The following is a 14,149-nucleotide window of genomic DNA, read 5'->3' as shown; positions in this document are numbered from 1 at the left end:
TCTGTATAGGAGAGGAGGAAGAGCAATAGTAATGAGAGGATTCTATAGTCAGGGGGATCGATGCTACTCTGCTCAGAGTGGTTGGGGTGTGGAATGCACTGCCTGCTCCTGTGAAAATAAAGAACCTTCCCACTTCAAGATGCCATGCAGAGGTCATGGTACATGTTGGTACCAATGATAGAGGGATGAAGTCTTGCATCAAGAATTCAGGAAGCTAGGCAGTAGACTAAAAAGCAGAACCCCTCGTAATCGCGATTATTCCCACTGCCATGTGCTAGTGAGCACAGAAATGTGGGAATAGTGCAGATGAATGCGTGGTTTAAGAATTGGTGGAGGGTTTTAAATTTCTTGGGGACATTGAATGACGCTTTGTGAGTAGAGCTTAGGAACGAAAAAAGGGGCAGTCACATTGCTAGGTGTTTATAGTAAACTCTTGATGGATTGGATTTAAAATGTGTGCAGGAGAACTTTTTAGGCAGATATGTAGATAGTCCAACAAAGGAGCTGTGCTGGACTTAATTCTGGGGAATAAAGCTGGACAGGTGGTTGTGATGGGCAAAGTATTTTACTGATAATGATTACAACATGGTACAATTTAAGTTTGTTATGGACAAAAAAAATAGACAAGTTGCAAAAAGAAAGTAGGGGAGAATGGGTTTTAGTAAAATAAGGCAAGATCTGGCCAAGCTAGACTGGGAACATGTACTGGTGGGAAAACCTACAGGAAAAACAGTGGGGTGGGTTGTGGTGGTGGTGGAAGAATGAAATGGGGAGGGTACAACCCCTGCATGTCCCCCCCCCATGTTGATAGGAAGAAGTAACAAGCCCAGAGAACCATGGATGACCAGATAGATTCAGGATATGATAAGAAGAGAAGCTTTTAGCAGGTACAAGGGAAGAAAATCAGCAGAGGCATCAGTGGAGTGCAGGGTGGAGCTTAAGAAAGCAAAGAAGGCACTGACTAGTAGAAGTAGAGACAATTCCAATAAATATATCAATGGGAAGAGGATAACTGGGGAAATGGTTATTAGGGACTACAGGGGCAATCTATGGATGGAGCCAGAGGACATTGGTAGAGTTTTGAATGAATATTCCACATCTGTCTTCACCTAAGAATGAGGATGAAGGTATGAAGACTGAGCTTCTCAAACAAACTTACACAGGGAGTGACAAGGTATTAGAGGTGTTGGCAGGCTTGAGTGTAAAATTGCACATGTATTTGCATGTTAATTCCACATCTGGCATAAGGATTCTCATTTCAGCTATAAATTGACCAACAGTTCATCACAAAAACAGTTGCCAGTCTTGTTCTGAAATTGCTTGAGCTGATTATATTTGAAGGTTAATAAGGTTAGTTTGTATTGTGGTGGCAACAGCTTTCAAATCTTTTCCTTCAGTTTTAATATGCTATTGGTTGGTGCATTGAATAATGTCCCTTCTTACTGTGCTTTTTCAACAGTTGTGGCAATATATGACTACTCAAAGGATAAAGATGATGAGTTGTCCTTCTTGGAGGGTTCAATCATTTATGTGATAAAGAAGAATGATGATGGCTGGTATGAAGGTGTCATCAATGGAATTACTGGTTTGTTTCCTGGAAATTATGTGGAACCCATCATGCACTATGCAGATTGAAGCAAACAAATGACTTCAAGTTCTCTAATCATTGGCCAGTCTAAGCATTTTGGGGTGTGGGTTAATTTGGAGAGGATTTCTAGGTTTTCAAGGGTGCCATTACTTTGAGTTCAGCATGGAAACTGACAGTTACTGAAAATACAACAACGTTCAGTCTGGCACTAAAAATGCAAGTACTGGTCAAATTTTCTTAAGACTTATGGTCATTCCTAAAATACAACTAGTGCTTGTTGATAGCATGCATAAAATACACAAATTTATGTATTGTAGTCAATCCATTTTTAACCTAAAATGCTTCCGATATGTTGTAATTTTCAGTTAATCTGTAAGTACTCTGATTTGTAATCTCATGAACAATCACATGAGTCTATAAAAGAACATTTGTGGATGAGCCTTGGGTGTCTTCTAATCAGAGTACATGTTGTTGATTTGTACTTAACAGGTGAAACATTTTATATGGATAAAATTTACACAATGAAAAAAATCATCTGTAGTCACAAAGTGAACCAAAGTGTAGTCTGCTATTGTGTCAGTTCATTTGTACAGTGGAAATTGTCTGGATCACTGGCTTTGTATAGTGCTGGTAAATTTTAGTAATTAATTTACTAACCATTAGAATATTAATCCAGTTAACACCTTATGATTTATTAGCTATGTTCTGAACTAGATACAGACAATTCTACTGTACAAAGTCAGTTTCTTGAACAGATTTTACTTTCAGATGCATCCTGTGGCTCAGGCCTGATTAATCATGCTTTCCTATTTGCTTTGGAAAACAAGTATAATTTCAAAAAGTTATTACTAAATTTAATGTATTTAAGACAGGAATTCCAGGCCAAAAGGCTCCAATCTCCATAAATCAGTGTTCAGCTGTATTTCTCTTATGTTCAGTTTAATTATTTGCAATTCATGCTTCGTGTTGAAGCTAATAAGAAACCAAGAATCTATCCTATATTCTAAACTGATTTGATATTAAAATAGAGCAGCAATGGGCATATTTTGCTCTGGTACTAAAGGGGATAAGGAAGGCAATAAATACAGTGTCCTATTTGGAAAATTGCTAAAATTTCTTGCACCATGTTTTTTCTATTCTTCTAGAAGCTGTGCTCTAATCTGATTTAGCAAAATTATGTGCAAATAAAATGGCAGTTAAACTTGCTTTAAAAGATGTCCACTTTGAAGAGAGACATTATGGGGGCCATTCATTGTAATACTGAGGTTTTCTTATTAACTTCTGCCTTATGATTGTAAGAAGCTTTAACATTGTGACTTCATTTTCTTCAATCTTTAAAATTGAAAATGCATTCCTTTAATTTGTATATAACCTGTTACAATTGTATGTACAGCCTTTTATAATAAATCATTCTCAGTATATAAAAAAATTACTCCATGGATTCCAGTCAAGTTTTTTTTATAAATGGAGTTATATGATGGTCAAGTAAGGCCCAGGTTGGGTCAATAACCTTGAAGACAGACCAAGGTCCAATGTATTGTAGGCTTTATGGTTAGACAAATGTAAACAAAATTCCCAATGTGCTGCTTTTCAACTTGGAATTCTTGATACTAGTTGAATGTAGTTTTGCAGTCTTGATGGTTGACTGAAGTGTGGAAAACACTCACTTGTTCCGAGTTAATACAATTTCTGCAAGTTGAATCAAGGCATCTCTTTCTGGTGAACAATGTAGCTTTGAGATCTGCCGAATGGCTTCCTGACAGTATTGATGTGCAAGATAGCATGTTTGCTGAACACCATCACTCTAAATGAAAACATAACCTGGTTAGAATAATGGTCAACTTTAATGCACATGATGTGGTATAGCTATTTCTAGTGTTATAATTAATCTTGCACTGATTTTAGTTGAACAAACTAAGTTTGATGCTGGGCTGGGTTGAGTCAGTTCTTGCTTCATAACTTGTTTCTATGGTTCCAAGCCATGCCACTGAGCTCTATCCAATCCTCTTGTTACTGATGTATGTATAGTTGCAGGATAATGTGAAAGACAACAAATAACTGATCAGAGAGCCAAGTCACATCTAACAAACCGAGTCAAATTTTAGTTAAAATTTCAGGCAAGGGTGTGTCTGTATGATCAGCTGAAAGGCTGATCATACAGACACACCCTTGATTATACAAGATAAGGTAAAATCAACAACTGGAGGCAGTTTAAAGACCTGGGTTAAGATGGGGATAATGGGTGTGCACAGATTGTGAGGATGTGACTCATGTTTCTCCTATATGTTGCAGCAATGATATTAAAATCTAAAAGGTTAAATGATGCCAGATGGCATAGATAAGGCCTGCAGTCTCATATTAAGGCTCAAGTGTAAACTGGTGGCATTCTTGTCACATATTGTATGTAACAATCTCCTAAGAGGTCAAATTGAGTTAATAAAATTGGTAAAAGAGATGAAGGATGGATATCATGTAACTGTTCTTGAAGTCAGTGGTAGGTGGCTGCTATTATTGGCAAACACCAGAAGCCACTGAATTGGTGTAGCAGCAGAAAGCAACAGTGACCAGATGCAGTTTGAACTGAAGACGGGAATGATGTACCGCACTGGTTGGCTTGGTCAGATTCTGAAGGAACTGGAAGATTATGGATCAGCAGGCTACACTGCCTGCAAAGATGGGAAACTGGTCTGCAACTACTAATCTTGTAGGTGACAATGCATGAAGGGACAGAATGTAGATAAATCATCAGCACAGGACTTAAATGGATTGTCTACACCATGATGGCTTAAAATGTTAGAACTGCATGGGCTCATGCAGTTCTATTTAAAATTAAAACCACTTAACTAACAACATTCATTAGAGCAGAGAATTAAAAGCATTAAACAGTTTGAAGATGGGAGTTAGTGTTCAGTGAGTTGGACAGATTATAATTCTTGCATCATTGCTGGGCCAATAGCCAATAATTCCCTGATACAATGCGTGAGCAACATCAATGTGCTGAATAACTACTGGGCAATACATGTAGCCTTGTCAATGTTTTGCTGCTTTCTTACCTGTTGTACATATTGCCAGGCCTGATCTACATCGCCATCCACACTGAAGCGTCTCATTATCAGGGCATGTAATTCTGGAAACTAATGAGGAATTTAGTGCAACATTTATGCATTTTTTTTGTTACGTTCACACTAAGCTAAATACTTGCATTTCCTGTAATTTCCACTACACCACTGAACTCCAATATTCCAGTTTGACTATGATATCTAGTGTTGCCATGATGATAGTTGGCATAGATTATGGAAAGCTTTCAGAACTGTCCTTTCACCAGCAGTTTATTACACTTGGATGGTCACGGTGTGGCATGTCTTCAATGCCTGCTGCAACAGAACTACAGTTATCACCTTACTCTGAGGCTTTAATTGGGTTAAATGAGGCTGAGGCTTAATGATTAACAAGGGTTAGGCTCGCATCCTTGTGGTGGTACAAAAATCCTACTTTGCTACATTTCAAATTCCTGAAAGCAGAAAATCTGGGCATCAATCACAATCACAATGTGACTAATCTGAAAATGTGTTTTGACCTAGACTGTAGTTATAATTTGAGAGTCCAGTTATGCGCACACAGCCTGCAAGAGGGAGATTTCTAAAATCAACAGTTGCACTGCAGCTGACCTGCACCTCAACCCCACTTACCCACTACTACCTTGCAATCATTAATCAAATTTGTTTGCTTCAGTGCTCAAAATTTGAGGGATTATTCACTATCTTTTATGAAGTGTTACTTAATTCCACTTGTGCTTTTCTTTGGATTCCCTGCAGAGAACAAGGGTGTTTTAACAACTGATGTGTAGCAGTGTGTATTTGCCAAGTCCAAATCAGTGATGCCTAGTGCATGGTTGAAGGTTATTCTATTTCTTGAACTGCCAAATATTTATGACCCAAGTCAGAGGCACAGAAAGTTGGTTTCTATACTAGGATTCTTCGAGAAATTAGGATGGAAGGGACTTAGTGCCAAGGTTTGAAAAGCCACAATTATGGAGTGTATTAAAATCCCACCTGACATTTACAAGCATCTATTTCAAGAATGGGTTCATTAAGTAGAACGCTACTTAAAAGGAGCCTACCTTCATTGGAAATTCGTAGAGTGATTGATTGAATCTGTAACCTTTGTTTGCATTGTTTAGCTACTTGCTTTAACCAGATTAAGTATAAGACAACTGTGGGTCTCAGTTATGTGGAGCATTTCTTGTTTCAGCCCAATTCAAGCTCACTCCTACAACTGTTTCCATTATAGCAAAGACTGTATCAGAGCCATTTCATTTTCAACTGGGCCAAATTTTTTTCCCTTTCATATCTCACATGGTCCATCCCCAACACTTCCTCTATTTTCAGTGACAGACTGACCAAGATTTATTACAAGCCCACTGCTACCTAGACTACAGCTCCTTACACCCTACTTCCTGCAAGATTCCATTCCCATTCTCCCAGTTCTTCACTTCATCTGTTCCAATAATGCAACCTTTAGAAACGGCAGTTCTGTTATCTGCCTGTTTCCATAATTGAGGCCCCCACCCCCCCAGAACCATGATAGTCATTCCTTTATTTCTTTGCGCCCATTGTTCAAGGCCCCAAACGTGCCTTTCAAGTGAATCATTATTTCACATGCACCTCCTTCAATTTGATCTACTGCATTCACATTTCTATTAACGGAATTTAAATTCCACCTGTTGCTTTGAACAAAGAACAAAGAACAACCCAGCACGGGAAACAGGCCCTTCGGCCCAACGAGCCCGCGCTGCCGCATCACCCTACACCTATTCTACCCTGCATGTCTACGAATGGAACCCTACTCAGTCAGATTCAGGGAAGAAATAGTGTCAATTTGGTAAAAACCGATTAGCCTAAGAGCACATCTTTGGGGTGTGGGAGGAAACCGGAGCGCCCGGAGGAAACCCACGCAACCACAGGGAGAATGCGCAAACTCCCACAGACACAGGCCCAAATCCATGTGTCTGCACAGCCAGCAGTGCTAGTCACTGAGCTGTTGCAGCGCCCGTCTACCGGTCCAGGATCAAGCACACACACCGACATGAAGTACTAGGCCACTCCTGGAACTTCCAAGAGCAGCCCACGCACGACCTGCCGTGTGCATGCCCCTCGTTTGACACGAGGTGGACCTCCACCTGTGGAATAAAGACAAAAATATTAATCTTACAGCCTGCCTTTCCGGTGTCTCCCGAGGTTTAACCCTATTTAATAGCCCCTACCATATCCCTCCATTCTTGTTTCACTCATGTGCCTATCTAACTGCATCTTAAACGAGTCCAACGTTCCTGTCTCCACCACCCTACTCGGTAGTGCGTTCCAGACCCCCACAACTCTCTGCGTAAAGAACCTTCTTCTCACCTCCAAATTATACCTCTCCCCCCTCACCCTTAAATGATGACCTCTCGTGTTCGTACCCAGTCTAGGGAGCAGTCTCTCACTATTAACTCTATCTATTCCCTTCAGTATCTTATATACTTCTATCATGTCCCCTCTCAATCTCCGTCTTTCCAAGGAGAATAGTCCCAGTTTCTTCAACCTCTCCTCGTAACCCAGTCCCCCCATGCCAGGCAACATCCTGGTAAACCTCCTCTGCACCCTTTCCAGAGACTCCACGTCCTTCCGGTAGTAAGGTGACCAGAACTGGACGCAGTACTCCAAATGCGGTCTAACCAACGTTCTGTACAACTGAAGCATTAGACGGCAGCTTTTATACTCTATGCCGCTTCCTATAAAGGCTAACATCCCATAAGCCTTTCTAACAACGTTCTCCACTTGTGACGCAACCTTCATGGATTTGTGAACCTGCACTCCCAGGTCCCTCTATGTCTATACTCCTAATCGGCCTACCTTTTATCACATAGCTCCTCTCTGCATTATTCCGTCCAAAATGCATCACCTCGCATTTGTCAGGATTAAATGCCATCTGCCACCTATCTGCCCACTGCACCAACCTATCTATATCCTGTTGTATCACCTGACAATCCAGTTCCATACCCGCCAACCCTGCCATCTTGGTGTCATCAGCAAACTTGCTGATCACACCACCTACGCCCTCTTCCAAGTCATTTATGTAGACTACAAAGAGGAGAGGTCCCAGTACTGAGCCCTGCGGCACACCACTGGTCACTGGCCTCCAGCCTGACAAGGTCCCCTCCACAACTACCCTCTGTCTCCTATTTCCCAGCCAGTTCTCAATCCACCTAGCTACCTGGCCTCGTATCCCATGCGCCTTAACCTTTTCTACCAGCCTACCGTGAGGGATTTTGTCAAACGCCTTACTGAAATCCATATAGATGACATCAACGGCTCTCCCATCGTCAACCGTTTTTGTCACCTCCTCAAAGAATTCCACCAGATTCGTAAGGCAAGACCTCCCTCTAACAAAGCCATGTTGCGTATCCCTAATCAGATCGCAACGCTCCAAATGCTCATACATCCTACCCCTAAGTATTTTTTCCATCAACTTCCCTACCACCGACGTCAAACTCACCGGTCTATAATTCCCAGGGTTATCCCTACTACCTTTTCTGAACAACGGGACCACATTTGCTACCCTCCAGTCTTCTGGGACCTCACCTGTGTCCAAAGAAGAGACAAAGATTTGCGCCAGAGGCCCAGCAATTTCATCTTTCGCCTCCCTAAGCAGCCTGGGATAAATACCATCAGGCCCCGGAGCTTTATCCGTCCTTACGCTACCTAAAAGCCCTAGCACTTCCTCTCTCGTAATAACTATATCCTGCAACTGAACCTCCGCTCCCTCCAAGAGACCGCATGATTCCGAACCCCTCTCCTTCGTGAATACCGATGCAAAGTATTCATTCAGGAGCTCCCCCATTCCCTCCGACTCAATACACAACTCTCCACTCTTGTCCCTAAGAGGACCAATTTTCCCTCTAACTACTCTCTTGCCTCTAATATAGGAATAAAATGCCTTTGGATTTTCCTTAATCCTACCAGCCAAAGCCATCTCATGCCCTCTCTTCGCCCTTCTAATTCCCCTTTTTAGCTCCCTCCTACTCTCTCTATATTCCTCCAGCGCACTCTCCGTACCCATTTGTTTTGACCTAACATACGCCTCCCTCTTCTTCCTGACCAAGTCTTCAATATCCCCCGTAATCCACGGCTCTCTAATCCTACCTTTCCCATCCTTTGCTGGGATTTGAATCCATGTTTTCCCAAAAGCAACATCATGGGTTTGGATTACTAGTTCAGTGACATTGCCATAGTCTCTTGGAAAGGCAGGTCAATTCAATAAAGTCAGCATGGGTTTGTCAGCAGGATGTTATGCCCAACAAATATGATATTCTGTGTGGATGAGGTAAGTGCAGTTGATGTGGTTTATATGGATTTTAGCACAGCTTTGACAAGGTCCCACATGGGGGATTAATTGAGAAGGCTGCAACACATGGAATTCAGGGAAATGTGGCAGGATGGATCCAAAACTGGCTTAGTAATCAGACACAAAGGGTTGTGGTAGAAGGAAGGCTGTTGTAACATAAGGTTCAGTATGGAGACCTTTATTGTTATATACAAATGATATCATGTGGATGGAATGATAAGCAAATTGGCAGATTAGCAAAGAAGGTCAGAAGTTACAGGAAGATAAATGGGTTGGGCAGAGCAGTGGCAGATGGTACTTAACCTTGCAGTGTGGGGTGATGCACTTTGGAAGTAGTAACAAGACAAGGGACTATATAATGAATGGCAGGGCACTAGGAAACTCAGGAACAGATGGATCTTGGGGTACTTATTCACAGATCCCTGAAAGTGGCAGAGTGAATGAATAGGGTTCAGTCATGGTATAGTGTACAAGAACAAGGAAATGTTGCAGCTGTACAGATTGTTGGTTTGGCCACCGCTGGAGTACTGTGCAGTTCTGGATACCCAACTATAGAAATGATATGATGGCACGTATGAGGAGATTCACCAGGCTGTTGCCTGGGATGGAACATTTGAGCTATAAAGGAGCGTCTAGATAGACTGGATTATTTTCTTTACAGCAGAGAAGGCTGAGGGGAAACATGTTTGAGTTGTATAAGATTGAGGGGTGTGGACAGGGTGAATAGGAAGCAGCAGTTCCCTTTGGTTGAGGGGTCAATATGAGGAGGCATACTTTAAGGTAAAGGGGCAGGAGATTCAAAGGGGATTTGAGGAAAAGAAAAACTCTGGTGGGAATCTGGAATAAGAACATAAGAAATAGGAGGAGTAGGCCATCTAGCCCTTCGAGCCTGCCCCGCCATTCAATAAGACCATGGCTGATCTGTCGTGGCTCAGTTCCACTTTCCGGCCCTCTCCCCATAACCCTTAATCTCCTCTCTTATCAAAAACCCATCAACCCGCTTCTTGAAAATATTTAGCGAGGCAGCCTCCACCACTTCAACGGGTAGAGAATTCCAGAGCTGGGAAGGTAATGGAGGCTGGAAACCTTAAGTATTTGGATGAGCATGTGAAATTGGATTAATGTGACTTTAGTGGTAATTATTGTTGGTGCAGACTCAATAGGCCGAAGTGTCTTCTCTGCACTGTATGATTGATTTCTTTTCTAGCTGCCAATTTAAGCTTTCCATCACTAATTTTACCTGGCCATGGGTGCATGGTTTTAACAATGCAGCCAAATACACACCGAATGTCTTAACTCAACAGCTGCAGTTCACCAATAGTACTTACTATAATCTGCTTTGTTGTAAGTGTGAAAATGACATGGGTATCAGCCATGACTTAATTGGTAACTCTTGTTTGAGAAACAAGGTTATGGGTTCAAATCCCACTTTGGGATTTGAAAGCTTAACCTTTTTGTGATCAAAGTGCTTCCCAATTGGAGTTGCTATTGAATGGCACTGTTTTGAAGAGGAGCAGGGAAGCTATCTCCACTGTCCTTGATAATTTATACCCCAAATGCAGATAATCAGGTTCTCATATTACTGTTTTTAATTATCTACCCACGTTTCAACAGTGACTACACTTAAAATTATATAGTACTTTGGGATGTCCTGCTAAAAATCTATTTTTGATATCATTCAATTCTAGTTTAATTCCAGTTACATTGCTGTGGAACATAACACTACAGATAACATTCACACTCCAAAAACTTAGTTCTCTAGAGTCTAAATAACTGACCTGGAAAATTTACTGCAATGTCAAATAAAATTTTGTTTTTGTGGAAACAGTACTGCAGTTTATATTTATAACTGATGTCCACATTACCTGTTGGCAAGCAAACAACACCGGGCCTGTTGCCAATCCAAGCTTCAGGTCAGTAGCAGTAGGTTTTCCTAATTGATTAGCACAGGAGGTGAAGTCCAACACATCATCTATCAACTGCGGCAACAAGTACAGTTTAGTTTAGAAACAGACACTACAATAGGCTCTTGTGCCAATAAAATCAAAATAAATAACATTATCTGCACACTACCTGAAAAGCTATCCCGATATTTCTTCCATATTGGTAAGCAATTTCCTGGACATCTGGATCACAGTTACCAAGTATGGAGACCTTTGTTTAAAAAAACAATCAAATGAAATTAAAGTCTTAGATTTCCAAAGTCTGGATCAATCTTTACTATTTGATTTGATCAAAAACATAGAAAACTCTCAATTTCCCAAGCTTGATCCATTTTTTTTTTACACCCATCCTAGAATCATAGTATCTGGTGTGGTCTGCAGCTCAGAATATTAGCATTATTAAAACACCCTCTAAAGAAGTGCAACATTATATAGACCAGTTCAGCTCCTGATTATAGGATGGAGGCCATTGGTCTACACTGACCACAATCCCATGAAGGCACTAATCCTTGTAACAGTCATATTTACCCTGCTAGTCCCCTGACACTAAGGGGCAATTTGGCATAGCCAGTCCATCTAACCTGCATATCTTTGGCGTGTGGGAGGAAACCATGCAGACATGGGGAGAATGCGCAAACGCCACACACAAAGGACCTGAGGCCAGACCTAACCCAGGTCCCTGGCGCTGTGAGGCAGCAGTACTAACCACCATGCCACCCATAAAATCTGGGTACAGTTAGATTGGTGCAATTGGCTCAGTACATTGAAACAGCAAAAGAAATGTTTTGAACTGTACAGTTAAGTACATGCAAAATTGAGGCTCAACTATGAATAAATATTGTTAGTACTAAGATCTATAACAAGGACATTACCAGAGAGCCACTGCTACCTGTGGAGTTACAAGCCACCGTTAAGGTAGTAGCCTCAAAATTGAGTAAGGGTAGAAAATCTATATACAATCAGTACAATTGAACAAATAATTTCTAAATTTAATCCCTATTCAAATCTTTGAATAAAAACATTTTAAAGACAAGTTCAGATGAAGTGTGTAGCTTTGAAATGTACAAATTAATTCCTGAATACTTAAAAACCTGATGGAAAAGGTATCTCTAAAGTGATTAATAACAACCATTAAGCTAAAATAAATCAATCTTTGCATAAATTCAAGCTATGTGAAACCTTGTGTAATGAAGTGCACAATATTATACATTTTATAATTTGTCAACAGACCAAAATTCCAGTTGCTTCAAGAACGTACATACTGCTTTACAACTGTTTGCTATGAGACTTGCAGTCTTCTTAAATGTTTTCTCAAGGTAATGCACGAATCTTTCATTCTCATTTTCTTTGGAGCCCAACTGCATAAACTCTCCTAAACATGAAGATAAAAAGATACTAATTCACAAGTCATCAACTATGCCGACAGTTTTATGCATTCAAATCAATTTTAAACTAACCTCGTACCAAATCTTCAATTGCTTGAGTGAAAACGGATACTACAGCGTTGTTACCAAGGCGAGCAAGGGCCACAGATGCTGTAGAGAGAACGAAGTCTCCAGCCAGAATAGCCTGCAATGAAAATTCACAATAGATGCAAGGAAAAAAAATTTGATACACATTACTAAATCAGGTTATTGCACATTTCCTGAACTGAAAAAGGGCTGGACATAAACACTGCTCTGAAAACACTTAATCAGACAAATGAGGGATTCTTATTTTTCAACCCCATCAGCAAGGTGTTGAGTCCATATCATAACAACTCATGTTTTCCTGTATCAAATGCAATAGAAATACTTTATAACTTGCTTTATACATTTTTCTCACCTCCTTCCATTTGTTTTCTGAACTTGATTTGACATTAAATTTACTCCCTTTTAATCCATCCTTCTTTTCGGTCTTTCCTGTTTATTTCTCAATCCTGGCTCTGTTTGGTCAAAAATATATGTTTGTCCCATTGGTTAAGGTTCCACATATAGCCTTGTTGCTCTTACAACACCAGCTTGCACTTCAGCAACTTTGTGAGCATGTGTACAAACAGGTCACGCTAATAGGGCAAGCCCAGAGATACTCCAGCAAAATCTGTATATTAGAACATAGAACAGTACAGGCCCTTTGGCCCTCGATGTTGTGCTGAGCTATGTCCAAACTCATGATCAAACTATCCCACTCCCTATCATTCTTGTGTGCTCCACGTGCCTATCCAATAATTGCTTGAAAGTTCCTAAAGTGTCTGACTCCACAATCACAGCAGACAGTGCATTCCACACTCCAACCACCCTCTGAATAAAGAATCTACCTCGGACATCACTCCTATATCTTCCACCCTGTACCTTATAGTTAGTCCCCCTAGTAACAGCTACGTCCATGCAAGGAAATAGTCTCTGCACATCCACTCTATCTATCCCCCTCATCATCATATAAACCTCTATTAAGTCACCTCTCATCCTCCTCTAAAGAGAAAAGCCCCAGCTCCCTCAACCTTTCCTCATAAGACCTACCCTCCAAACCAGGCAGCATCCTGGTAAATCTCCTCTGCACCCTCTCCAATACTTCCACATCCTTCTTGTAGTGAGGTGACCAGAATTGCACACAATATTCCAAATGTGGTCTCACCAAGGTCTGATATAGTTGCAGAATAATCCCACGACTCTTACTCAAACACTCTATTAATAAACGCTAACACACTATAAGCCTTCTTCATGGCTCTATCCACTTCAGTGGCAACCTTCAGAGATCTGTGATATGAACCCCAAGATCTCTCTGTTCCTCCACATTCCTCAGAACCCTGCTGTTGACCCTGTAATACGCATTCAAGTTTGTCCTGCCAAAATGAATCACTGCACACTTATCAGGGTTAAACTCCATCTGCCACTTTTCTGCCCAGCTCTGCATCGTACCAATGTTTCTTTGCAGCCTACAAGAGCCCTCCACCTCATCCACTACTCCACCAATCTTGGTGTCATCAGCAAATTTACTAACCCACCCTTCAGCCCTCTCTTCCAAGTCATTGATAAAAATCACACATAGCAGAGGACCCAGCACTGATCCCTATGGTACACCGCTGGTAACTGGCCTCAGTCTGAAAATTTTCCTTCCACCACCACCACCCTCTGTCTTCTATGAGACAGCCAGTTACTTATCCAATCGGCCAAATTTCCTTCTATCCCACACCTCCTTACTTTCTTCATGAGTCTACCATAGGAACCTTATCAAACGCCTTACTAAAATCCATGTA

The 14,149-nt window shown here is 41.1% G+C and overlaps 2 protein-coding genes across 7 annotated transcripts in view; one reads left to right on the top strand and one right to left on the bottom strand.

Moving 5' to 3' along the window:
- Window positions 1-3,017, top strand: part of abi1a (abl-interactor 1a) — a 110,108-nt gene extending 107,091 nt beyond the window's left edge. For all 6 annotated transcript variants that reach the window (XM_080211544.1, XM_080211536.1, XM_080211565.1 and 3 more), the window contains one exon: window positions 1,460-3,017. In XM_080211544.1, the coding sequence (XP_080067670.1) occupies window positions 1,460-1,635 (176 nt within the window). In that variant the 3' untranslated portion in view covers window positions 1,636-3,017. The remainder of the gene's footprint in view (window positions 1-1,459) is intronic.
- Window positions 2,922-14,149, bottom strand: part of pdss1 (prenyl (decaprenyl) diphosphate synthase, subunit 1) — a 48,505-nt gene continuing 37,277 nt past the window's right edge. Inside the window, exons 6-11 of the mRNA XM_080211593.1 lie at window positions 12,372-12,483; window positions 12,177-12,286; window positions 11,045-11,125; window positions 10,837-10,950; window positions 4,642-4,722; window positions 2,922-3,392 (exon numbers count right to left, since the gene is read on the bottom strand). Of these exons, the coding sequence (XP_080067719.1) occupies window positions 3,252-3,392; window positions 4,642-4,722; window positions 10,837-10,950; window positions 11,045-11,125; window positions 12,177-12,286; window positions 12,372-12,483 (639 nt within the window). The 3' untranslated portion in view covers window positions 2,922-3,251. The remainder of the gene's footprint in view (window positions 3,393-4,641; window positions 4,723-10,836; window positions 10,951-11,044; window positions 11,126-12,176; window positions 12,287-12,371; window positions 12,484-14,149) is intronic.

The sequence above is a fragment of the Carcharhinus amblyrhynchos genome, chromosome 2, assembly GCF_965287045.1.
Source record: "Carcharhinus amblyrhynchos chromosome 2, sCarAmb.v2.hapA, whole genome shotgun sequence".
Lineage (NCBI taxonomy): Eukaryota > Metazoa > Chordata > Chondrichthyes > Carcharhiniformes > Carcharhinidae > Carcharhinus > Carcharhinus amblyrhynchos.
The sequence above is the reverse complement of the archived record's forward strand: the minus strand, read 5'-3'. Positions and strand labels throughout refer to the sequence as shown.